General features: G+C 35.2%; 1 protein-coding gene across 1 annotated transcript; it reads left to right on the top strand.

The window, feature by feature from the left end:
* The first annotated feature begins 498 nt into the window (after window positions 1-498).
* On the top strand, window positions 499-23709 carry LOC136034914 (eukaryotic translation initiation factor 3 subunit H-like). The gene is made up of 6 exons (XM_065716417.1): window positions 499-654; window positions 3126-3279; window positions 5070-5237; window positions 11218-11467; window positions 17296-17431; window positions 23447-23709. The coding sequence occupies exons 1-6, from the start codon at window positions 592-594 to the stop codon at window positions 23663-23665; spliced, it is 990 nt and encodes a 329-aa protein (XP_065572489.1). The 5' UTR covers window positions 499-591; the 3' UTR covers window positions 23666-23709.
* Window positions 23710-27967: the final 4258 nt, after the last annotated feature.

The following is a 27967-nucleotide window of genomic DNA, read 5'->3' as shown; positions in this document are numbered from 1 at the left end:
GCACTTAACAAGAAATACGCTTAACTCAGGGACTTTTTGAATACAAGTGCATGCTATCTGTGATAATATGAAAAAATTTTGGACTTATTCTTTGAACACTTTTTCCCTCGTACAGATCGGTTTTCTCATCAGTTCTTTCATGTGTCTGAGTTGACCATCAAACCTGCTAAATTTCTTAAGCCATGGCCGTAATTTCAAGAGTTTACCAAAATAACGACTCAGTTGCTATTATCATTCTCTCCTAAATTTTACAAAGGCAAAGCAAATACAGTTAAAGTGGAAAATACTCTGAACAGTCAATAAACCTAAATTTTCTTAATGAAATGAAGTGAAATTTGTTTTAAAGCTTTTGGTTTAGAAAAAGCTAAAAACCAAATTGTGAAGCTGTTTCTTCTACTACAGTGAGTACCCCTTTTGTATTTCTTCGTTTAAAAGTTTCTTGAAAGCGGTATTTTCGCAACACCCTTCATTTTTTCAAACGGAACCACCGAAAATATAAAAACTAAGCCGAAATTTAGCCAACCCTGATGAAAACATTACAGACTTTCAATTTAGGAGCAATATCTGGTAGAAATAGAAAGAAAATTAACAATGGCTGCGAGGAAGAAACAGGAATATGAAAGTTTCAATGAAACTGTACAAGTTGATGGTCTGGTAAGAACATTTTAATTGAAAACAAAGGTGTAAAAAGATGTAATTGCTTGTGAATGACCTTTTTTGAATTAAAATAGGCTAGTAGCTTAGGCTATAAATTGTATGCTATTAGCTGTTTTAATAAAACTTTACTTTTGTCCCTCTAAACTGGAAACTATGCAACTATAGCACTTAGAAATGCTAATTCTAGAAGCACATCCATTTCTGGTAGACCCTCCTCCTCCATGGGGCAAATTAAAAATGTGTGAAGTGGGCAGGGTTTTGAAGCCATGGGAAAAGTTAGGATTGTACAATATGAATGAAATTATATTTTAAATAGCCTACTAATTCTAGTCATCACTGGTAATTTCTGTATAGTAAGAAGTCAAAAGATAATTCAAAACCTGTGCTTCCATTAATGCTAATATCCAAGATGATTCACGTTCAAGTTTAACTTAGCCAGCTATTTCTGAACAATTGCAATAACAGCTGTTGTGACATTGGCCTATGACAAAATTTGAACCTACAAATCAGAGCAATTAGTTAAATATTACAAAAGGTAGGCAGTACAACATCCAATTTTGCTTACAGGTAAAATTACATTACCTATAGAGCAAAGCATATTAGTCCATGAGCCCTGCAAGCATCAGGGCTAGGTCTGATTGGTTATGCCTTGTTTGTTATGGTCATGATCTTTCATCATTGCAACCCTATTTTCCCCAGAAATTGTGGTTAGTCAAGGGCAAGCTTCTGTGGTGTTAAAAGTTGGAAGGGAAGATATTTTAGTTTTTTGTGAGTTTTTCTTTTATTTATAGTTTTTTGAATTGCTGCATATAGCTAGATTCTGATGATTGCATATTAGTTTTATGTCATTATTTGTTCATATTGCCAAACCCCAACAGCTTCAAAACCCTGCCCACTTTATGCATTTTCAGTTTTGTTGAAGAGGGATTTTAGAAAGCTAAAAAATGGATGCACTCTGTAATAATGATGAAGAAAGAATATGTAATCATGGGAATCTTGCTATATGCAGTAATATGCATTTTTGAAACCTTGTGATGAAAGTAAAGCTTTACTGCTGTTTTAGAAGTTTTAGCTGTTTGAGGGGTCTCTACCTGTTTCAAAAGTTCTACACATTTATTTTTAAAATATCACTTAGGTATAAGACTAGAGAAGGGCCTGTAGAGAAGGAAACATGCTAAGAAAACAATTCGTACTGTCTATTATACAGAATAATTGTACATAACACATCTTATGTGCTGATTAGCTATACTTTGTATAGCCAAATGTACAAATGTATAGCCAAAAGTATATATTTTTGATGCATTTTGGCATCTGTCACTTGCTTTTTTGGTTCTTGTTTCATCACAGTTGATTCAATTTATAGGTACATAGGCTCAAACAAGAGGAAATCATTGGGAGAATAGAAAAAATAAATAATTTTGGCTATTATTTCCACATTAGGGGGGGGGGAGACAGATTGAAATGTTTTTAGTGGTGATCAACATTTATCCCCTCATAAGATACCCCCTCACAGAAAATACCCCTTGGAAGCTTCATGACTTGCAGCCAGACATGGCACACAATTTGAGATGTGCCCAACAAGCTGAGTTTCTCCATCATTGACTAGTCTAAGGTATTGGATTGTCTAAGGTTTCAACTAACCTAACCTAGTACACATCCTAATGATTGTTTTGACCTAGAGAAGTTAGGCTGGGCTCATAATTGACACAATATAGAAATTAATCCTCACTTTCTACCAAATTTATTTGATATCCAACAACCCTTTCTCATTGATGTCTGGATTAGAAAATATCAGTGCCCTGTCCCCAGGTCTTTTAAGTAGGATTGGGACCAGAAAGCACAGTTAACATGGTGTTTTTGTTGTATTAGTTGAATAGATTAGAAATAACATATTTTAGCTCAGAATGTGAAATCCCTGTATTTTAAAGTACAAGCAATACTTGGCAATATAACTGTCATCTATATGCCTATATGGAAATCATCTGATAATAAGACAATATCTGATAATCACTGGTGCTAGCTGAGTCTACAAAAATGTGCCTGAGTTTTGACAGGAGAAAGAAAAAACTTAACAAAACAATCTTTCAGCAAACACATGTTCCATATCAACAAGGTTGAACATATATAATTTCGACAGAAGGTATGTTCATGTAACATATCTGAGAAGCAGTCATAGTTGAATTAGTCATGATAGGAGTAGTGATTACAGTGCTGATAATCATTGTGGAGGGAGATAGGAGCAGCTATGGTAGAATTAGTTGTTGCTTTGTATCAAAGCAAAAACAAATACTGTAAGTTTGGTCACAGCATACATGGTCATGACAAAAAACTCTGCACACAGGCGGGGGGGGGGGGGTCAATGTGAGTTTTTGAAACTGTTCACCAAAAGACCACATATGCAGAATCAGTAAAAATTCATAATCTAATTGCTAATGAAAGTTTCTAAATCTCTACCTTTTTCTTTCAAGGTTGTTATGAAAATCATTAAGCATTGCCAAGATGAGGGTGCTGGAGCCATTGATTTAGCCCAAGGAGTTTTATTGGGCCTTGCCTCAGACAAAAAACTTGAAGTTACAAATTCCTTCCCATTTCCAAAAAACCTAGATGATCCAAGTGATGAAGGTGAGTGTTGAAGATGATTTGGCAAAGAGATGAGTGGCTTTTGCATTAGAATGTCTTGTTAAGTTCCTATCTTTGTTTTTCCAAACTGCTTTTTGTACTTCCTGATGGATGAATTCTTTCCTCCTTTTCCTTTTGCCCAACAAGCTTATTGCTTTCATTTAAGGACAAGTACTTTTCTCATTTACTTGTCGTAATCCCAGTCTTTTGAATGACATTAAATTGACCAGTCTTGTGAATGACATTAAGTAAGACCATTGATCACAATAAAACTAAATAAATTCTAAAAAATTGCTAGTGTTTACAAAGGCTAATTTTTTGTTGAGAAAAAGTAAAACAACCTAGCCATGTTTTCTTTCATGAAACAACCTAATTTATTTTTATTTTACCTTGTTCTTTTTTATTTTCTGTGCTATAGCACTTGGCTAGCTGTAATACCAATTTAATACTACTTCCAGGCACTAGATGGTATTAGTCTTGGTGCATAAAGTGTAAAAATTTGCAACATTCTGTTTATTCCTTGTATGTTGTTAATTTGTTAGTTTGCAGGGTTTTCATTGATCTAATAAATAATCATTCTGTAGCATTTCCATGTTATATATTCCTCAAATAAAATCCTTTTTGTTCATGTATGTAGGGCCAAATGACAGCAGGTCATCCCCAATTGGGGTTGGAAGAGTTTGTAAGGAAGGATTTGAATTAAGTTGGAACTTCTTGGGAGGGGGTAAAGAGGTTTGGATAGATTGGGATGGAAGAGTAGCCTGCACAGTTGTGTTGGCCTCAGGCGGTTAGATGCTGCAGTGAGTTGTTAGTAGTTGTAATTATAACTGCTGGTTGGATACTCCTGAAAAAATAATGATGAGACAACTAAGGAAATGTAACTGTTATTGAGTGGCATTATTTTATTGTCAGTCAAATATAAGTTGTCACCTATTATTGTTTTTTTTTCTGGTGGATGGTAGGTTGTTTTATGACGATATTTACTTTGGAGCAATTAAAATTTAGATGGTGCTGTTTTTTTCAAATTTCAAAATTATATTTGTGCCTGGTCTTTGCCATGGATTTTAATTATCGAATTTTAGTTAAGTCTATCAAGATTAGAATACTGGAAGCTACACTTAGATAGTGGTCTAGTATGTTTCTGGAATGTGGACATTCCAAAAGGTGGATTGATTGGTGTTTCCAGAGGGATTGTCTACAGATTGTTTTGGGCAACTGTCTGACTGACCATATTGGTCACAAAAAAGAGCAACTGTCTGACTGACCATATTGGCCACAAAAAAATGTGGCTCTATCCTGCTTTCTACGACTATAATGAGAGAAAGATTGAGATGGCTAGGACATATTCTGCAGATGAAGGATGACAAATTACCAAGCATTGTCCTTTTTGACCAAAAGGAAAGCAGACCACCCCCTAAAGGGATGGACAGGGCAGGGTGGCAGGAGGTATAAAGACGGATTTAAAGGATATTGGAACGTCTTGGGAGTGTGCAAAAAGGGAGGTTTTAAATAGAATGGGATGGTGAAGGACCGTGCATAGCTGTGTTGGCCTCTTGCGGCCTGGTGCGGCAGTGAGTAGTAGTGGTTGTCTATGATGATTGTCACGATTTTAGATGATGGTTTTATGGATGTTTGCAAGGGCCAAGTATTGAAGAATTTGTTTAAGTGTGAAAAGTTGTACTAAAGTTAACATAACTTCACTGCTTAACATAAAGAATTGCATAAGTTGTGTGAAAGATGTCTTTATTCATATAATATCCGTAAGTTTTTTAATCCCTGGATTTTATTTCTAGAGCAGTATCAAATGGATACAATGAGGCTGCTGAGGAAAGTCAATGTGGACCACTTGCAAGTAGGATGGTATCAAAGTACACAGCAAGGACAGTTTCTAACACCAGCTTTTCTAGATTCCCAGTACACCTATCAGACAACTATTGAAGACTCCATCGTCTTAGTATACGGTAGTTTCTCTTTTATCTTAATCTATCAGTTTTACAAACGGAGTGCAAATGGTACTTTCTTGAATTTATGCATTAAAATTATCATGTATATGGGTTAAAAATAAGAAAAAAATCGGGACTTGTGTTTGTAATTAAAAAGACTTCTATATTCAGCTAAGATTTCAGCAGAGTTTTCGGTTCTATTGGATGTCAAAAAAAAAAAAAAAAAACCTGCATGAAAACCACCAGAAAACAAGCCAAAAATACATAGCACCAAACAGCTTAAGAAAGAATTGCTTTAGGAGGACTAAAAACCTTTTTCAAATATAACTAAATACTTTTTTCCTTATTTTCGTGGTGCAGCATGGCAAAATTGACAAAAACTTGATATTATTCCAAAAACTTCATAATTTTGAAACAATTCAGATTTTTTTTTGGGCCTTCTGGTATGGATAAATAAATAAATAAATAACTTTATTCCTCGCGCCTCTCAATACAAAATTTCTATACAGCTGACACCTTTTTAAAAGAAAAATGTTATGGCAGGGCAAAGAGAGGATCGACTGCAGCATGATTTCCATTTAAAGTCGTCCTACGTTAAAAGTCTCGAGATATGGTATGTTTATGTTTAGGCTATTGGAGAAGGCTTCCAGTGATTTCATCTTTTCGACTGGGAATGGTAGTTTGTTCCAGATCCTGATGACCCGGAGTATGAACGAATGTTGGTAAGAATTAGATCTTGCAATCTTCATCTTCACAGGCTCCAATTGCAGACTGTGCGATCTTGTGTTGCTTTGGGGAGTTATTTGAACAAGCTTGTCTTTTACGTTCCCAAAATTCTCATGAACTATCTTGAAGAGGGTTTTTAAGTCTAAGATCGTTCTTCTTGTCTCAAGTTTATGGAGAGTGAGCCTTCTTAGAGCTTCGTCATACGGAAGGTTTCTGAATCCTTGAAGTCCTTTTACAAAGCGTTTCTGGACCCGTTCTATTCTGTCAATATCCTTTTTGAGATATGGCGACCAGATGACAGTGGCGTATTCAAGCTGTGGCCTGACGTAGCTTGTGTATGCTAAGATCTTTGAGTGATTTCGTAGGGAATGACTGAGTAGCCAGAGAGTATTCGACGCTTTACGCACAACCAGGCCGATATGCTTTTCTGGTTTGAGGTCCAAGCTCAGAATTACACCTAGGTCCTTTTCACAGGTAGATTTTGTCAGGTCGATACCTTTCATTTTGTATGTGTACATCGGATTTTGGCGGCCAAGATGGACGACAGAGCATTTTGCTAAATTTGGTGAAAGTTGCCATTCTTCGAGCTTCTCTGTCAGGGCGTCCAAGTCGCTTTGGATTTGTGATGATGCACTAGCTTCTCCCAGGAGCTTCGTATCGTCTGCAAACAGGCCGAAGTCGGTTTTGGAAATGGCATTTATGCAAATGTCTATGTACATGACGAACAAGACTGGGCCGAGAACACTACCTTGTGGGACGCCACTGGTTGCATCTGTCCATGTGGATAGTGTGTCTGCAACCTTGACTGCTATTTTTCTATCATTCAAGTACGCTGAGAGCCAATTTTTTAGCTGTCCCTGGATTCCATAGACTTCAAGGCAGTGGATGAGTTTTCGCAAGGATATTCGGTCGAAGGCCTTAAGTAGATCGATTAGGATAATATCTATTGGAATCCCATGGTCAAGGGTAGACTGGATGTAGTCGTGTATCACTACTAGTTGGGAAACAGTAGAACGATTTTTATGGAAGCCATGCTGATGGTCTGAGATGAGGTTGTTCAATTCGAGGTGCGAGTTTAACTTTTCCACTATGACCCTTTCCATGATTTTCAGGAAAGGTGAAGTAAGGCTGATTGGGCGATAATTCTCCGGGTCACTCCGTTTCCCTTTTCCTTTGAAAATAGGTGTTACATGGGATAGCTTCCAGGAAGTAGGAAACTTGCATTGCTCGAATGAGATTTGGAAAAGTATTGCCAGAGGTCCACATAGCTCGTCTCTCACTTCTTTCAGGATGAAGGACGGGATGCCATCAGGATTGAGTGCTTTTGACGCTTTCATGCCCTTCATTGCTCTTAGAACACTTCCTGGCGTGAAGCCAATGCTGTGGAGCTCGCTTCCTGGGTGTGAGTCTTGGAGTTGAGGTAAATAGCCATCGTCAACAGTGAACGTACTGGCGAAGAATTTTACAAGAGCATTCGCCTTATCTAGGCTAGTGCTATGGACCACATCACTTCGATCTATTAGTGTTGGTAGTTTCTGTTGCTGACCTAGCTTGCGTTTGCACAGGTTGTAGAAATCGCTTTTTGTTCTTATTTTCTGGAATTCTTCTCGTTCGCAATCTTTGTTGTAGTTTCTGATAGCTTTTCTACATTTTGAGCTGAGTTTCTGAAGCTTGGCGAGTCTACTTATGCTTCCAGAGGCTTTATAATCCCTATATGACTTCCTCCGGTCCCTGATGAGCTTTCTTATGTGCTTGGGAAGGAATATCCTTTTTCCAATGTGTTTTTTGTTCCTGAATGGTGTGGTTTGAGTGACGGCTCGGTGAAGTATGCCATAGAAAATTTCCCAGGCTTCGGCGATTGGTAGGTTATACACAAGGTTGTCCCAATCGGTATGCTCTAGTATTATTTTGAGTGTTGTTATGTCTGTTTTATGGAAGTTTAATTTAAAAGTGGGTCCATCATCCTGTGTACGAATTTTGAGTTGTTCAGCACGGACTTGGCAGTGGACAGCATGTTCGTGGTCGCTTGTAACGGGGTTAACGACTGTTTTTGTAACGAGCAGGTCTACCACGGGCGTGTTGAATACAACTTCCAAAGTATTGGTTTGACGCGTAGGCTCGAGGACACTCTGCGCTAGGTTCAACTCGCTAGTGAGGTCAAGATAGTGTATTAGTTGATCTTTTGAGTTCTGGCTTCTCATCCTGAAGGAATGATTTTTCCAATCCATTTTAGGTATGTTTAGGTCTCCGCATACCAATACGGATTTAAATTTGTTACAGATCTTCTCCAGGTAGACAGAAAATTCATGATCTGCTGTCAGTCCCTCTCTCGGCTTCTTATAAGTTGCTGTTGGCCGGTACACGGCTACAATTGCTAGGCGAGAACCATCTTGGCATAACACAAGTTATGGCGTCTATTGTCTTATTAGAGAAACTACTGTGCTCGTATATGTGTAAGTTTTCCCTTGAAAGTATCGCCACAATGTAGGCAATAATGTGGGGCCGTGCCGTAAAAATAGTTTATATTTTGAAAGCCTTGGCAGCCGTATTAGCCTTTCATAGCCTACTAAAGTGGACTATTAAATTCGAGACTGAAAAATATCCTATTTAGAAAATGCCTTTGTGTATTTTGCTTATTCTGCAGTGTGGTGGTTTGCGTATCTTACAACATAGTTACTATTCTATAATAAATTACGTATTTTAATGTGTAGTTTGATCCAGGTATATACGGGGATAGCCCACCTCCCACCAAAGTGTCTAAATTTTTGGGATGTTCCTATTATTTCCTAAACATTTTTTTTCTTTCTTACGTTTTATATTTTCGCTGTTCCAACGGTTTCCTATAATTTTACTAAGTTTTGCAAATTAATCTTTATAGGTTAATATCAAAGTGCATAGCAAGATTCCCGGTAAACCCAGTAGACTAATATTGAAGAATCCATTATCTTGGTATCAATTAGTTTTTTTTCTCATTTTTGTGTTTCGTTTCTTTCTGACCAAAGTTAACTATTGAAACTGAAAATATATATTAGTTTTATTTTTATTCAACTTGTAAGGGCTTGAAAAGAAAACGGCAGACAAAGGAAGAATAATCGAGAAGAGAGCAGGAAAAAAGGAGCAAATAATTCAATATTCAGTTTGACTCTTTCTCTTAACTCTACTTTTTAAAACAGTAAAAACCTTTAGCGTAAAGAGCGGGGCGTTGATGAGGAAGCAGCCCCTTTCACATACGAAGTAATTTCTGTTCGTTTTTTAATGTCGCTCCTTACTTTCCGTTAAAAAAAACTTTTTTTTTATTTAATTTCTGAACGTTTTTGAATCAATGCATGTTTTGATTTTGGTTATCCGCAAATGAATAATTAAAACGAAATTTGTATATTTGTTTTTTTTTTGGCTAAATGGCTTTCTCATAGTTTTGATCGAATAATTTTGAGAAAAAAAGGAGCGGGGGAGGAGGCCTAGTTGCCCTCCGATTTTTTGGTTACTTAGAAAGGCAAGTAGAACTTTTAATTTTGTACGAATGTTTTCATTAGTAAAAGATATACGTAACTTATAAATTAGCTTACGTGACGAACTTCCGTATTCTCATGTTTTTATTATGTATATGAGGTGACTCACTCCCTCGTCAGTACCTCACTCTTTACACTAAAGCTTAAATTTTGTCCAAATTTTTTAAGAATGACCCCTGAATCACAAAAGCCGTAGAATAAATAGTTGAAATTACTAAAAATACTTTAGCGTAAAGAGCGAAGTATTCGGAGGAGGTGAGCCCATCATATGCGTAATAATTTCTGTTCGTTTTAAGTTTTAATTCTGCTCCTTACTTTCAACTGAAAAAACTTATTCATATTTATTTTTTTATCACTTTTTTAAATAATGCTAGAAAATGCTTCGCTCCCTTCATGGAAATTTTCTTCCCCCATGATAAATTCCTCCAAGGAAAGCTCCCTCAACATATCCCCTCTTCTCAACCCCCCCCCCCCCCCCAACCAAAAATCCCCCCTGAAAACGTCTGTATACTTCCAAATAACCATTATCTGTTCGTAGAGTATATTTTCGTTATGCTAAATTCCTTCTCAGTTACCCTCCTTGGACTAGAAATAGTTACTTAGTGAACAAATTCCGCCTAGTTTCTCCTACATCTATTATTGATAAAAGGCTTCATGATTTTCGTTCTTCTATGTCGATAGTATCTCATCCATGGTCAGCATTACTTATTTAATTGTTTGATTGTGTTGATTTGTATTTATTTGTACCTTTTTTTTTTCTTATTACTCCATCTTAAGGGCGTTCCGCCCTCTTTTTCTAGATGGGTTATAAATAAATTGAATTGAATTGAATTACTATATGTAAGCACTCGTCAAAGTTTGTAACTTGTAGCCCTTCCCACGGGGACTGTGGGGGAGTACGTCGTCCCCAAAGACATAGTTATAAGGTTTTTCGACTACGCTGAATAAAATGGCTATCTCAGAATTTTGATCCGGTGACTGGGAAAATAATTAGCGTGGGAGGGGGCCTAGGTGCGCTCTAATTTTTTTGGTCACTTAAAAAGGGCACTAGAACTTTTCATTTCCGTTAGAATGAGCCCTCTCGCAACATTCTAGGACCACTGGTTCGATACGATCACCCCTTAAGAAGAGAAATTAAACAGTCGTCCGTGAAAAAATACAAAATTCCACATTTTTTGTAGATAGGAGCTTGAAACTGCTACAATAGGGTTCTCTGATACGCTGAATCTGATGGTGTGATTTTCGTTAAGATTCTGTAACTTTCAGGGGTTGTAACCTTTGATGGGTAAGACTAAACTTGATGAAACCTATATATTTAAGATCAGCATTAAAATTCGATTCTTTTTATGTAGCTATTGGTATCAAAATTCCATTTTTTAGAGTTTTGGTTACTATTGAGGGGTCGCTCCTTACTACAGTTCGTTACCACGAACTGTTTGATAGTAGTTTATCTGTAATGAAAATAAAGAAATTACTTCGAATCAATAAATTAATGAAATAATATCTTTGCAGTCCTTAAATAGTGATTTTCTTTTTGCAAAGTTGTGTTTGACAGTTAACTTTTCATCCCCAATGAGTGATTTTTCTGTCTATAAATTTTCTGAAGGATGGCAGGTTTTAGACATTTCTGGCAGCTTTTTGTAGCTTGATTTTGCAAAGAATGATTTATTTATGCAGTCCTTTATTCGTTTTTTTTGCAGAGGTGTATTCGGTAGTTGCCTTTTCTCTTTTGTTGAAATAAATACAATATTATTTTATTTCAGATCCATTGAAGACTTCACGAGGTTTTTTGTATCTAAAAGCTTACAGGCTGACACCATTAGCTGTTTCGTTATTCAAAGAGGGTGACTTGACATATGAGGGTTTTAAAAACACCAAATTAGCGTTTGATTTACTCTACACAGAAATGAAAGTAGTTATTCACAATTCCCATTTGATGAATGCTTTACTTTGTGAAATAGACGAAAGAAGAGGACCATTGGAAGTACCTCAAGTACTTGATTTGGGTGTTTCGTAAGTTAATTCATCTTGACTTGTTCTTTTCCTCTGTTTTTATAACATCACTTTTCTATTTTCTTGAATATATCCCTGCTTCTTTATCTCTCTTTCTCTTTTTTTCTCTCTCTCTTTCTTTATTTTTACCTTCTTCTCTCTCTCTTTCGATCTCTCTTTCTCTCTCACTTTCTCCCTCTCTTGTTTTTTGATAACTATTTTCGTTTCCCCCTAGTATAGAATTGTGAAGTAACGAATAGAGGTAACTGAGTTTTATTCTACCATTTCTCCATGAAGGTTTTAGGTAAGAATGGTAAAGAAGGTGAGTGAAGTGGTTATTTTTGGGGGGTTTTCTCTGGACATCCACTTCTATGTTAGATAGCTTTTATCGACACGCGTTGAAGAAATAATACCTGCATATAAGGCCTTCAAAGACCAACGATCCGAATGAATAGTCGTGAAAAAATGATGGTAGTAATAGTTTATATAAATGACAGCATAAGCAAAGTTATAAACAAAGAAATAAGCAGTTCGATAAAATTGATTGTTTTGTTGGTGGTTTTATCGATTCTAATATCCAGACGAACATCAGATACCCAGATTAAACTCAAGTATCCTGTGTGAATAGAACGATTTTCTGTTTTTCTGAAGCACAATGGCCCCTGCTAGAGACAGAGAGGATTAGCTTGCCGCTGTTCTGAAATCTAGCTGAGATATTGCTTTCTTCTCAGATATTGCTCCCAAGTAATATAATAGTGAAGACAAGAAAACTTATAAGAACCAATGCCACTGCGTCCGGGGTCTTATTCGACGACCATGCGATACGATCTACCGCGTCCGGGGCAACCGACGAACCAGATACCGCGTCCAGGGTAGCCGATGATGTGACGACCGGCTCTGCTTGAAAGGTTACTGATAGCCTGATGACCGGCTACGCAGCAACTACAATTTCCAATGTAGCAAATCCTGAATTGGACCCCCCCTCCCCTTTTTACCCCTAAGAGAACATTGGCAATAGGAAGTCTAAATTTAAGGACCCTGGCTAAGGGAGGAAAGAAGGATCTACTTGTACGAGAAATCAACAAGCATAAGTGGGACATCGCTGGTCTGTCAGAAACCCATTTTCCAGTAACTATTGTTGCAATCCTTTATTCATATTTTTTTTGCAAAGTTGTAACAGTTGTAAAAGTAGAAGTCGTTCTATTCACACCTGAAACTTTTTTATTTAAAAAAAGGAGTTTTAACTTCTATTTTTTAGCACTGTAACGGTTGTTTGGCCCAAGAAGCTTCCTAGCCCGATTTGAGTGCCCAGGGTAATAATTAGTCAAGTAGATGAATTTTCGTAGATTTAAAGGTTTCAGGATGTGAGAATATGATTGAAAAATAATGTTAAGGGGACTGAGTCGCTTAAAGTATGATGGAGAGGTAATTTTAGGTGGCGAGAACATTCACCAAGGGGATAGCTTGACTTACATAGGTAGTAGTATTAGTGTGGATTGTGGATGGAGTGAAAATTGAAAAAGTTGAAAAGGGCAATAGGTGTGTTTTCACTGCGAAGAAAAAAGTCTGGAATAACAGGAAAGTTAGTCCTAGAACTAAAATTAGGAAATGAGAAGCCAAGGTGATAACGGTGGCAATGCATGGCTCAGAAACATTGGCGTTTTGAAAGAAAAAATGTTGGTCCTATGTTTTCTCGTTTTGTCCTGCTTAACTAGTATGGTCTCACTAGTAAAGAAAAATAAGGATTATTCTAAATGATCATATGGATTATACTAAAGATAATATTAAATGATCTCCAGAAGAAATGTGTAAGGATATCTCTAGGCTCTCGTTTGAATCATCATATATCAAGTAATAAGCTATAAGAAAAATGTTATTTGACTTGAAACACCAAAGCTATAATAAAAGAAAGATCAAGATGGCTAGGTTGCGTTTCCCAGACAAAAGTTGATAGGTTGCCAAGAATCATTCTTTCTGACAATTTATTGGAGGTCAAACGAAAGCAGGACGTTCTTAAATGGTGTGCTCACTGGTGAAAAAATTTAAAGGATTTAGTAAGTCCAAGGCAGGCAGTGAAAATTGGACCTCTAAGCAGTAAGGTGGAGGAGGAACATGCATAGCCATGCTGGACTCGGGAGGCTTCATGCTTTGACTTGCACAGTTGATTCGTAATAGATGTGTGGTCAGGGTTGCGACCCGGTAAAGAATAAATAGATTTTAGTTTTTTGGTTGATTAGTGATTTTTTTTTTCAATAATCTAGTGATATATGTGCTGATTTAGGGATTTGTGATTTGTTTGTGTTCTTGGCAATAGGAAAAAAATATCTAGAGATATTTCATTAAAAGCGGCCCCCCCAAGCCCCCCCGCGCGCGTAAGTCGTTACGCGCCATAATAGTTACGCGCCATTGTAGTTGTGTCCCTATGTCCCACCTGTGAATATAGATATATATATATATATATATATATATATATATATATATATATATATATATATATATATATATATATATATATATATATATATATATATATATATATATATATATATATATATATATGGTTTTAACTACGTAAAACTTGCGAATATACAACATTCTTTGCTGTCCCATTGTCTTTGCATATAAATAGATTGTCAGGTTTACCGACTCTTGAACATGCAACATATAATGGTCCATGAGAAAACAATCTGTATTCAGATCTATACCTCATGATTCTAATGATTGCCCTTGAGCTTTGTTGATGGTGATTGCTAATCGACCATTCCCTGTCCCGGTGTCCCGGTCGTCATTTACATCCCCCTGTTTCCCCCGGTGTCCCCGTTGTAGTTGTGTCCCTGTGTCCCGGTCGTCATTTATATTCCCTGTGTCCCGGTCGTCATTTGTATCCCGGTGTACCGGTCTGTATATACATTCGTTTTTTAGTTTTGTTTTTCTCCTTTATTTTTTTCCTTTTTTTTTCTTTTTTAGTTTATTTAGATTTTTAGATTTTTTAGTTTTTTTATTAGTTTTTAGTTTTTTTTCTTTTTTTTAGATTTTTTAGTTTTTTTATTAGTTTTTAGTTTTTTTTTCTTTTTAGTTTTTTTGTAGTTTTTACCTTCTTTTTAGTTTTGTTAATTTTTTTTTTTACTTATGTCCTGGTCGTCATTTTTACTCCCTGTGTCCCGGTGATTTGTTGATTGCTAATCGAACATTCCTTTTGTCCTGGTCGCTTTCTCTTTGAGTGTCGTCATTTATTTTTTTTCTTTTTTAGTTCTTTTAGTTTTTACCTTTTTTTATTTTTTTTTAGTTTTTTAGATGAAAATTTTTTTTAGTTTTTTCCTTTTTTTCTTTTTAGTTTTTTATTGGTTTTTACCTTTATGTTAGCTTATTTTTCAGTTTTTTCCTTTTTTTTTAGTTTTTTTTATTTTTTATTTTTTTTAGTTTTTTACCTTTTTTTAGTTTTTTTAGTTTTTTTAGTTTTTTAGTTTTTTACTTTTTTTTATTAGTTTTTAGTTTTTTTGTAGTTTTTGCCTTTTTTTAGTTTTTTCAGTTTTTTTTTAGTTTTTTATTGGTTTTTACCTTTATTTTAGCTTATTTTTCAGTTTTTTCCTTTTTTTTAGTTTTTTTTAGTTTTTAGTTTTTTTAGTTTTTTACCTTTTTTTAGTTTTTTTAGTTTTTTTAGTTTTTTAGCTTTTTTATTTTTTTATTAGTTTTTAGTTTTTTTGTAGTTTTTGCCTTTTTTTTAGTTTTTTTTAGTTTTTTAGCTTTTTTATTAGTTTTTAGTTTTTTTGTAGTTTTTGCCTTTTTTTAGTTTTTTTAATTTTTTAGCTTTTTTATTTTTTTTATTAGTTTTTAGTTTTTTTTTGTAGTTTTTGCCTTTTTTTAGTTTTTTCAGTTTTGACGTCACCTGATCCAGTTTTTTCAGGTGACGTCACCTGATCCACGATCCACAGATCCACAGACAACTTATTTTTATATATATAGATAGTTTTTTTTTTACTTATGTCCTGGTCGTCATTTATACTCCCTGTGTCCCGGTGCTTTGTTGATTGCTAATCGAACATTCCTTTTGTCCTGGTCGCTTTCTCTTTGAGTTTCGTCATTTATTTTTTTCTTTTTTAGTTCTTTTAGTTTTTACCTTTTTTAGTTTTTTTTAGTTTTTTAGATGAAAATTTTTTTCAGTTTTTTCCTTATTTTCTTTTTAGTTTTTTATTGGTTTTTACCTTTATTTTAGCTTATTTTTCAGTTTTTTCCTTTTTTTTATTTTTTTTTTTATTTTTTATTTTTTTTGTTTTTTACCTTTTTTTAGTTTTTTTTAGTTTTTTTAGTTTTTTAGCTTTTTTACTTTTTTTTTTAGTTTTTAGTTTTTTTTTGTAGTTTTTGCCTTTTTTTAGTTTTTTCAGTTTTTTTTTTAGTTTTTTATTGGTTTTTACCTTTATTTTAGCTTATTTTTCAGTTTTTTCCTTTTTTTTTATTTTTTTTAGTTTTTTATTTTTTTTAGTTTTTTACCTTTTTTTAGTTTTTTTAGTTTTTTTAGTTTTTTAGCTTTTTTATTTTTTTTATTAGTTTTTAGTTTTTTTTTGTAGTTTTTGCCTTTTTTTAGTTTTTTTAGTTTTTTAGCTTTTTTATTAGTTTTTAGTTTTTTTTTGTAGTTTTTGCCTTTTTTTAGTTTTTTTAGTTTTTTAGCTTTTTTATTTTTTTTATTAGTTTTTAGTTTTTTTTATAGTTTTTGCCTTTTTTTAGTTTTTTCAGTTTTGACGTCACCTGATCCAGTTTTTTCAGGTGACGTCACCTGATCCACACATCCACAGACAGACAACTTATTTTTATATATATAGATTTTAGTTTTTTTTGTAGTTTTTGCCTTTTTTTAGTTTTTTCAGTTTTGACGTCACCTGATCCAGTTTTTTCAGGTGACGTCACCTGATCCACACATCCACAGACAGACAACTTATTTTTATATATATAGATATATATATATATATATATATATATATATGTATGTTACATTGATGATTTCTCTTTTCATTCTATATATATATATATATATATATATATATATATATATATATATATATTAAAGGCAACTTTAGTTTATCAGATGCTAGTTCCATTCGATTTATATTCTTTTTGTCTAATTTGTTTTTTATTTTAAAGCACCAAAAAAAGCTATTTTTTAAAATCTTGGAGGCACGTGCTCACCTCCTCTTAATTAACGCCACTGTGAAAAAAAGAATTTTTTCAGATCAACGAATGTACATTTAGTATAGGGTTAACAGTCCCTACTTGGGCCTATCTTGATCTTTTAGAGACAAATCGTTGAGCTAGGTCAATGAGAGATATCCAGTATTTGGTATTTCAGCTGATTCCTGATTTGAATTAAAATCAATTTGCCATCAAGACATGGCTAACAAGATAAAAAGCTAAGACCGATAGTCTGAGTGAGGGGCAAATCTGGCATAAGCCTTTTTAAGGATTGTATAAAAATGATGTCATTTCACTTGTTGACAGATAGTCTATCACCCATCCATCGTAGGGCAGAACTAAGGTATATAGTCATGAAATAAGGATAATTCAAATAGTCCATGATTTTCTATGAGCCATTTCAAGGCAATTGGAGACCCCAAATAAAAGGTATAAAGAACTGAGATTCTTCTCATTATATGAGTGTTACCTATGGAATTTTGATACCTATTGATACCTACTGGATACCCATTTTACCTACTGGAATTTTACTCATTCAAATCGTTCTGCTACCTTGTTTAAAATACAGCCTAGAGTTTGTCCGGGTAGTAACTCCTTACCTTAAATGAAATTTATCTTTATACATAAATCACATATTCGTAGTGAATCACCTCATTTTTTTATAGTTCGATGCTTGAGAAGCACATGCGAAATCTGATGGACAATTTGGATGAAATCATTGTTGAAGTTGGGAAATTTAACAACTATCAGAGGCAAGTGCAAAAGCAGCAACTGGAAAAACTTAAGTACATCCAGAAAAGAGTAAGTTATACTGAATACGGGACTCAGTTTACATCCGTACATTTTGGTTTGGGAAACTTATGTGAAAATTATTCTGAGAAAATAGCTTGATAAAACAAAACAAAAACTATTACTAATCCCACACCCCGCTGACCCCCAATTTATTGTAGCTTAGAATCAGTATCAGGGGACTTCCTTTGCTTAGTACAGTTTTTTTATCCCTTGCAAAACTTCATTTTAATTTATTCAGCGAACCTTCCTAGATATCAATACCGACAAATTATTCTATACTATCGATAATCACATCAAATTGTTTCTTTAATATTGTTTTAATTTTTTTAGTTTTTTTTATTACTCGTCTTTGAGAAAATCTATCATAATTGTTCCAGTTATTCATGGCGTCATTCATTTGCGAAATGTTTTTTTGAAAATTAAAGCACTAACCGAGTTTTTCCTAAGTCGTGACCTGTCTAGATTGCCTTTTAACGGCCGAAAATGGTAGTATGGCAATTTTCAGAAACAAATTTCAGTGTGGTTTTCGAGAAAAAAATTGCCGATAAATAAATAAATATTGATGTGTACAGTTATTGTTCGTTGAATGAGGTGAGATTTTTTGAAAGAAACGGAAGTACCTGCAAAAAAGGTTAATTTTGTTGTTATTAAAGTGTAACATAAAAATTATACTATATTCTATAATTATAAAATATAATATAAGAATTGTCTTATGAAATTTCAGATTCTAGTCTATTAAAATTAAACTTTATTTACATTGATACGTGATTTTTTTCTTGTTTTGCTGGGCAACTATTGTAGTTTTCGAATATTTTTGCACCCACGGTATAATGCCTTAAGACTATACCGTTTCTTCAGTTTTCTCTTTACTTGTATCTCCGTCGTTGAAGTGTAAAGGTTTGAGGACGTGGAAATTATATTGTACCTTCTTTTTATGGCACTTGGTATTAACAAGTGACATATAGCGATCGCAAATTCTGTCAGTCTGTCTGTCTGTCGGTCCCGGTTTTGCTACTTTGGGCACTTCCAGGTAAGCTAGGACGATGAAATTTGGCAGGCGTATCAGCGACCGAACCAGATTAAATTAGAAATAGTCGATTTTCCCATTTGACCATCTGGTGGGAGTGGGGGGCCGGTTAATTTATTTTAAATTAAAGCTCCAGATCTGATGACATGGGGGGAGTTGGAGGGGGAACCAAAAATCTTGGAAAACGCTTAGAGTGGAGGGATTGGGGTGAAACTTGGTGGGGAAAACAAGCAGAAGTCCTAGATACGTGATTGACATAACCGGAAAGGATCTGTTCTGTTTGGGGGCCTGGAGGGGGGAAGGGTTAATTCTAAAAAAATTGTAAAAATGAGGTGTTTTTAACTTACGAAGGAATGATCGGATCTTAATGACATTTGAAGTTTGGAAGGATTTCGCGTCTCGGAGCTCTTATTTCAAATCCCGGACAGATCCGGTGACATTGGGGGGGGAGTTGGGGGGAACCTAAAATCTTGGAAAACGAGGGATTGGGATGAAACTTGGTGGGAAAAATAAGCACAAGTTCTAGATACGTGTTTGACATAACCGGAACGGATCCGCTCTCTTTGGGGCAGTTGGGGGGGGGCTAGGGTTAATTCTGAAAAATTAGAAAAAATGAGGTATTTTTAACTTACGAAGGAGTGATCATTTCTTAATGAAATTTTATATTTAGAAGGACCTTGTCGCTTAGATATCTTATTTTAAATCCTGACTGGATCCATTGTCATTGGGAGCGGGGAGGGGGAATCGGAAATCTGGAAGAATAAACACAAGTCCAAGATAAGTTACTGAAATAACCAGACCGGATCCAGTCTCTTTGGTGGAGTTGGTGGGGGGGTTAATTCGGATGAATTAGAAAAATGAGGGATTTGTAACTTACGAACGGGTGATCAGATCTTAATGAAATTTGATATTTAGAAGGATCTTGTGCTTTAAAACTCTAATTTTAAATCCCAACAAGATCCAGTGACATTGGGGGGATTTAGAGGGGGAAACCGGAATTCTTGGAAAACGTGAAAATCGAGGTAACTTACGAATGGGTGCTCGGATCTTAATGAAACTTGATATATAGATGAATCTTACGTCTCAGATGCTCCATTTTCAATTCGAATTGGATCCGAGGACATACAGGGTTGGAGGGAGGAAACGGAAATCTTTGAAAACGCTTAGAGTGGAGAGATCGAGATGAAACTTGATAGGAAAAATAAGCACAAGTTAGAGATACGTGATTGGCATAATTGGAACGGATCCGTTCTCTTTGGAGGAGCTGGGGGTTGTTAATTTGGAAAAATTAGAAAAATTGAGGTATTTTTAACTTAAGAACGGGTGACCGGATCTTAATGAAATTATATATTTAGAAGGAACTCCTGTCTCAGAGTTCTTAATTCAAATCCCGATCAGATCTGTTATCATTCGGGTAGTTGGAGGAGAAACCGCAAATCTTGGAAAACGCTTATAAATGTCGTAGATTCGTGATTGACTTAACCGGACTGGATCAGCTTTTTGGGGGAGTTAAGGGATGGGGCTCAGTGCTTTGGCGAGTTTGGTGCTTCTGGACGTGCTAGGACGATGAAAATTGGTAGGTGTGTCAGGGACCTGCACAAGTTGACTTTATATAGTCGTTTTCCCCGATTCGACTATCTGAGGGGCTAAAGGGAGAGTAAAAACTAGAAAAATTGAGGTATTTTTAACTTATGAGTGGGTGATCGGATCTTAATGAATTTTGATATTTAGAAGGACCTCGTGACTCAGAGCTCTTATTTTAAATTCCGACCGGCATTAAGCATCTGATATTCCTTTTAAAGCAACCGATTGATTCTTAGAATTTTGCTAGAGCTCATACCATATAAGCTCTTGGCTCTTCCGACCTCGTCATAAGTGCCATATGAGCTTTTAGTTCTTGTTCAAAAAAGAATTATAAGTCCCCTCCCCCCTCTCAGAAAAATCAAGTTTTCTTAGCTTCAGCTTAATCCTAACGCCATGAGACATCACTGGTCATACTTGCTAAACTGCGTGCAGCATCCGCCACCATTAATTGAAAGCTACGGATATTATGCAATTTCCTTTAATTGCAGATGTATAGCTTCTGAATATATGAAACCAGCTGACTGTGTTCATTGTTAATCGCCTTTGTGTGTGTCTGTTTTTGTAAACTTAAGGAAAATAGGGGGATAGTCAAATAGCTTAACGGCGGTGTCACTTTGCCTAAGCAGGCTAATCAGACTAGTATACATAAGTTCTAGCTATCGCTCTAATGTGATCATGCCTCGTATTCTCTGTTGTTTGTACTGACTAACGCAGAAAATAACGGTGATTTCTTAGTTTTAGTGGTCCATGATCCGTTTTTTTTCTCATATTTTGAACATATTTTGAACATTTTTTGAACATATGTGAAACATTTTTTCAACATATTTTGCATGCGGCAGCAGTGTGTAACACATTCGGTCATAGAACATCGTGACTCAATGTAAAGCAATATTTCTGTTAGAATAGGATATCCCAATTGAGATTGCGATAAACTTTTAGAAATCGATATACCAGTAAAAGAGGGTATAAGGCAGGGGACACAAAAAAATGGCCAAATCTTTTCAGTAATTCCAAAATCAAAGGCAATATGAACCCCAACAAAATGTATGTACAGGATTGATGTGTCCTTTATAGGTTATGCTGACGAAATTTTAAATATTAGTAGAACCCCACATGGAATAATGAAATATTTTAGTGTATTGAAGGTAGAATGTGTTCGTTTGTATATTTATATTATATTGTATATTTATACATTATTTCTTATTATAAAGTGTGAGGATATATGTATTATGACAGGAGATACGAAAATAAAAAATGTTCAAGCGCTTACTTACTTAGGAGTCCCAATAGGTCCATCAATGAATGCCACTTGTACACTCGTTATTGTTTATACCCTTAGAAAAGCGTAACTCTTGTAATTAACCGGTAAAGTGATCAAATTTATGTGTTTGGCAATAGTATTCAGCTTAAACATAAAAAATGTTCGAAAAAATAGTTCGAAAATAAATGTTCGAAAATACGAAAATAAAAAATGTTCAAGCGCTTACTTACTTAGGAGTCCCAATAGGTCCATCAATGAATGCCACTTGTACACTCGTTATTGTTGATACCCTTAGAAAAGCGTAACTCTTGTAATTAACCGGTAAACTTATCAAATGTATGTGTTTGGCAATAGTATTCAGCTTAAACATAAATCTATATTGCTTGAAAATTGTTTCTCATCATATTTCTTATTTTAAACTTTCAGAATTATTTGTTTAAAAAACGCGTAGAGGGAAACCATCAGACAACAACTAATCTCTTTCATCCTCTCCGCGAAAAAAAAATATTGTTACAGTGGCAAGTAGTCATAGTCAAAGTCACAAGTAGTTGAAGTAACAGCCGCAACAAGACATTATGACAAGATAGTTGTGTGAAATATCAAATTTGAGAAATATACGACAATCTGATTGCAGCGGACTGATAAAAGTCCTTCACCGGATGGTAGCGGAGAAATATAAAATATTCTAGTTGCCGATAAGGCTTATTGCAAGTCATGACAAAAAAGAAAAATCAAGTACACTCGTGCTTTTATTATTGTTGATACCCTTAAAAATGTCAGTTCTGCTTAAGGAAAGCTTTTCCGAGCAAGGCGTGAATTAGTCCTGATATTCGATTTAGAGTTATATAACTCGATTAGTCCCCATACTCGGGACTAATGATATATCGGCCTGATGGCATAATGCGGTTGTTTCACCAAATTTCCCCTACGTTAACCGTTTTTGGATTGTTTTATAAAGCAGTGTAAAATTTATTTTAAATATGCTAAGTATTTGCTTGGGCCTCCACCATGGTCCAAAGACCGGTATTTCGTCAGTAGATTGAAACTGGTAGACTCCGCTTTGGCAGTTCCGATCAGAGTGGCGAATTTTTGTCAAAAGCTCCTGACTTAATCACACCTGAGTAACTATTTAGGGACAAATTTCAGATTAATATTTTATTTGAATGCCGAAATTGGCGCGTTTGGTGCCGAGTTGGTGCGTCTGGCTGTATGTATTTGTGTTAAGTTCAAATAATTCCCCTCTTCAAATATTTCATTTCACATAACTGTAAGGTGGGGTAGAGCATACGATACAGACATACGGGTGTAGAAGGAGAATTTCCTTCAGATTGGTAGTAAGGATCCTTCGTGCCTCCTGGAAAAACTGTGTCTAAGTATGCATTTCTACTTTTTTCAAGCCACCCTTCCTACGGCGTGAGCTGTGTACAAGAATAACCTTAGGTTAAAATTACAGTTACTGCATATACAGTAACAGGGGGGAGGAATAGCTTATAGTTGTTTCGCATAGCCTTAGTAAACCTTTCAGGCTGGCTCATAAGGTCCGTACCGTATCTTTTAGCGTTTTTTTTTTCTTTTTTTTCTTTTTTTTGATTGGTGGAATTTTTTAGCTAAACAATCTTAGATCATTTATATTCTTAAGCTTCATAAAGTTAGTCCATAGGTAGGAATAGAGATCATATATTATTGGCCACATAAACTGAAAAATCTTTTGGACAGAAAAGACCAATCAGAATATTTTACATAATGTCCGTAAGTAATATTATAATCTGATTGGTGGATTATTTTTAGCCAATCAATCTTAAAATCTTTCATTTTCTCATATTCTATAATGCACACCATGTACTTTTTCATGATTTTATAAACAGTTGCTTTTGTAAAAATTGTTGGTGTTTCACTGGAATTAGTTTAGCCAGGTAAACGGAACTTTCAAAAACTTTTTAGAATTGATATTTTAGCTGATCATAGGGGTTTTCTTGATTCTACTTTTAAAATATTAAAAATAGTGTCTAGAAACCAAGTTTTTACCCTAAAAGAATACAGTGTAACGTACAATAGCTTAAAGGCACTTTCCATAGAATATATAGTTGGCACTTTTGCCCTTTCCTTGTTTTTGTCTTTATCCATACGCTTTTCAATTAGATTTCCTTTTTAGAGCGTTGAAAATACTTTGCGTCAAGCTAAAGGTGAACCCCCACTGCCTGAAGATGATATTCATAGACTCTTCAAGCCACTACCAGCACCATCTAGAATTGAATCTGCCAGCTTTGCTGCTCAAAGTAGTGACACCTGTCGGCAAATATTATCATTCTGTGCTCAAAGCATAGGGAAAATGTATGTGGCAGAATCAGTACAAGAAAATTTGAAACAATAAGCTGTTGTAATCATTTGGTATTAAAGGTGTCTTTGCCTTTTTTATTTTTCTTTCTATGTTTAATGGAAGTAGATGCAGAGTCTGTTCCGATTTTAAATCACAATAACTGTCAACCGCCCCCAAACTTAAAGCTATTGTTAGTATAGATATTACTATATTGCTTAAAGATACAGTCAAAATGTTGTTAAATATAATTAAAGTATAGTTAAAAATAAGTCAAGTACATAATTAAATATAATTAAAAAATATAGTTAAATCCAGCTAAACTATAGATAAAATACAGTTGAAAATAAGCTAAATACAATTAGACTAAAACACCAAGGACGTCAAAATAAAATCTTGTTTGCCTCCCTGGTCCCATCTTTTTTTTTCTACGCCAAATTTATCTAGGTGAGAATACTATATATCCCTATTTGTATCGACTTGTGTGTTAAATTTTCCAAATAAAAACACCATATTTCTACCAAGGACCCTGTCTTTTTGTTCCTGTAAATATACGAAAAATGTGTTTATATTGTAACTGCGATCCTAGTTTTCTTCCCTAAGACACCGTCAGTATCTTTGCAAACTATTTCCCTAAAATTATTCCATCCATCTTCTACATTGTCAAATTTTAAACTTTCCAGTTTAGCATTCAACTGCTCCTGGAAAGTTTCTCTCAAATTCTAACACTTCCCGGGAGGTAGTTACCTTTCCTAAATTTCAGGACGAAAATAAAATTCATCTGCTACCGTCACTGCTATAACCCTCAGTCAATTCTAGTCAATTCTAGCACTGTTTAGTAATAAAATGAGTGACTAGCATTATATAATTAATACCTGGCCAACTTAAAAAAGACTTACAGCTTCCTTATTCATCATGAGCCCTTTCCCCCTGTCTATGTACCCCATCCTTCCTGCCTGAGTAAATGAATTCTATAGCACCTAATTTCATGTTACTTATTGAGACTCCTAATAAGTCCAGTTCGAATCGTCTGAATTCGTCAGTCAAAATTTCGACACGATAGTCATTTTTAACTTCGTAACATCCCAATTTTCATGTTCTTTAAATCATTGCAATTATTTTGGCCTAAGAAAAAGCAATGATTCCTGATACCAGTGCAAGACATATCTTCTCAAGTCTACACCGAAGCGCTTAAGTCGACTTAGAACCGGACAGCAAGAAATCCCTGAGACCTCCAGTTGAATGGAGGCATTGCGCAATCCTGGGCCCATCTTGCTCACAACATGATTTTCAGTACTTGGCGATACTCTTCTGTCAACAAGGGTTGAAATCCTGCACAGACATGTCCCCGTGAGGCATGAATTTCTGAAACTCCTCATAAGTCCAGTTTGAAACGTCTGAGTTTGTCAGTCAAAATGTCGATACGATAGCTGTTTTTAGCGCCCGAATATTCCAATTCTCATATTTTTTACATCATTGAAATTATTTTGACATCGTTGAAATTTTTATTTTGACATCGGGAAAAGCAATGGTCCCAGAACGGGGACCAATACATCTTCTCAATTCTACATCGAAGCGCTTAAATTGGCTTAGAACCTATCCTCCAAGGGCGTGTCCAGGATTTTTTTTTTTGGGGGGGGCGGCTGTTTAAAACTTATCAAAACGTATCACATATTTGTTTATGCATTTTTTTTTCATTTTTACTGGTCAACCATTATTTTGGGAGAGGGGAGGGGTGTCAAACCTGATATCCTGGTCCCCTGGATACGGCCTTGCTATGCTTTCTGCGCTTCCAAGGTTTCATTTTTGCTGTCATTCTATAACATTTATAACTATTCGTCTACCAAGATACGATTTGGAATTTTTCTTGTTTTTATATTGGAAAGTACTTTGAGAAGGTTTCAGAAACTTTGAAATGTTTCTATTTTTAAACAATTTTAGATCATTTTCTAAGAAAGATTAACCAAAATCATAAATCTGACTCGATCAATGAATAAAATTGAAACATATATAAATATCATATCCTTTTGGTGCAAGTTGCGGGTTTAGGCTTTTCACAAAATTACATGTTTCACAGGTGAAACAGTCTAGAGCTAAGCTTAAGGGAGAGGGGGGGACTTAGTCTTATTGTCAGTGGGGGAAGGGTTGTCCTGGTAGGGTAAAAAACGAAAAGCGCTTAAGAGCACTATTTTTTTTCGTTTACTATTATTATATATTACTATTACTATATATTCGTTTACGAAAAGCGCTTGAGAGCACTATTTTTTTTCATTTTGACCGCTTTTTTTAACGTTTTATTATAAAACGTTTGATAAGCGGCTAATAACAGGCTAATCTACTTCAGTTGCTGACCTGATTAAAATTGCCTGATAACGTATTTGCTGCATTAAAGAGACATAAGCAAGGTTTTTCAGCTGAAAGTAAGATGCAACATTAAAAATTAAAACGAACCGAATTTTTTGCGTATATGAGGAGGAAGGCTGCCCTTTCCTCAATTCCTTACTCTTCACGCCAAAGTTCTTAGTATTTTAAACGTTTCTTATTCTTATTAAACGACCCTTGTGTTTCAGGAGTCGTTCTTAAAGAATTGGGACAGAAGTCAAACTTTAGCGTAAGGAGCGAGGTATTGAGGAGGGGACAGCTATTATACGGAATAATTATTGTCCATTTTAAGTTTCGATGTTGCTCCTTACTTTCACTTACAAAAACTTGTCTTTTGGGTTTAGTGTCTGATCATTTTTCAAATAATGCCAGGAGATACACCTTCCCCCTCCATGGGAATTTTGCCTCGCGAATAGTTCATCCATTGAAGGTTTCCCTATTTAAATCCCCCCCATCTCCGTGCAATTTCATCCTCCCTGAATTGTGCTCTTTAATTTCATTTAAAAAAGGACCTGTTTTGTATTTGATTTCTGATCATTTTTAAATCATGCCGGAATATCCTACATGAAATTTTTTCCCCAGAAATTCCTCCCTCAAATGGGAAGTTTTTCCCGTAGGGAGCTTCTTTCGTGGAAATCTCCCTCCCCCACTCGCGGAAATATGTGGCTAAAATACCCAAAGGTTGTGTTATCGTTTTCACCGTCAAATAAAAGGATTTGTCCTTATTGAACTATTATTTGTACTCCGTGGAAATGCAGTGCGGTTCTCGAAAATAATTAGGAAACAGAATAATTTCGCATAGGAATTCTGGCAAATTCCCTTCGTGTAAAGTTTCCCCTGGAAAGTTCCTCCCCCGCAAAGTGTATGCATACTTTCCATTAACAAATGCTATAAGTAAACAATTTGTAAATTTCAAAACTTATAGCCCTTCACCCAAGGAATGTGTGTGCAGGGGGGAGGGTGTCATCCCCAGAGAAATTATTAGAAATTTCAGCCATACAGAACAAAATTGCTATATCAAAATTCTGATCCGGCTAATTTGGTGGAAAGGGGCCGTGGGAGAGGTGCTAGTTGCCCTTCTATCTTTTTAGTCACTTGATAAACGCGCTTGAAATTTTAGTTTCCGTTTGAGCGAGTCCTCTACTGATCTTCTAGGACCATTGATTCAGCTCGATCACCCTGATACCCCCCCCCCCCCTCTAAAAAAGAAATAAATAATCACGCATCCGTTTTAATAACCTTTTAAATAGGATTCTCTTGCACGCTGAAACTGATTCTGTGGTTTTCATTAAGACGCTTTGACTTTTTAGGGATGTTTCTTCCCTTTTTCAACAGCCTGGCAAATTTTCTCAAGTGCGTAGCTTTTGATGGGTAATTTTAAACTTAATGAATTTTATATATTTGAAATCAGCATAAAAATCCGATCTTTTTGATGTACCTATTGTTATTCAATTCGGATTTTTAGACTTTTGGTTATTATTGGACCGACTCGCTCTTTATTTACATTCATTACCATGAATCATTGAAAAAATATATTCATCCATTTCTAGCTGACGTTTACTAATTTATTAAAAAAAAAAACTGAACTAATTATCCAAAAATTAATTTATTTTGCTACTATGTTAACATTTCCATTATGTAACATCAAACTTACGTAACTTTAAATTCTATGTGAAAGCTCCAGTTTACTTGGCACCACCTAAAATAGCGATGAAGACCACACTGCCTTTCCATAACAAACAAACACAAAGTAGAAACAATGGGGAAAAACTTTTCAATCACCTGCGTCACGAAAAAATTTGCATTGTCGTTACGCTTGTGTATACGTTGAGAAAAAACTGGTACGTTCGTAACGTTACATTCGTTAGATTGCATAAGCACTATTTTCAATCCCCCTTTGAAAAACATGTCCAAGTAGAAGAAAAATCCCTGTATAACTCGAAATTATTTTGCAGTTATATTTTACCTCAGTAAGTC

Source organism: Artemia franciscana, chromosome 13 (assembly GCF_032884065.1).
Source record: "Artemia franciscana chromosome 13, ASM3288406v1, whole genome shotgun sequence".
Lineage (NCBI taxonomy): Eukaryota > Metazoa > Arthropoda > Branchiopoda > Anostraca > Artemiidae > Artemia > Artemia franciscana.
This window is presented reverse-complemented; position numbering and strand designations above follow the sequence as displayed.

Excerpts from the sequence above, each read along its gene's own strand:
- LOC136034914 (XM_065716417.1), top strand. The coding sequence starts at position 592 with ATGGCTGCGAGGAAGAAACAGGAATATGAAAGTTTCAATGAAACTGTA. Across the intron at positions 3,280-5,069 it reads AGATGATCCAAGTGATGAAG|AGCAGTATCAAATGGATACA; the intron begins GTGAGTGTTGAA and ends TTTTATTTCTAG. Across the intron at positions 17,432-23,446 it reads TTAAGTACATCCAGAAAAGA|AGCGTTGAAAATACTTTGCG; the intron begins GTAAGTTATACT and ends TTTCCTTTTTAG.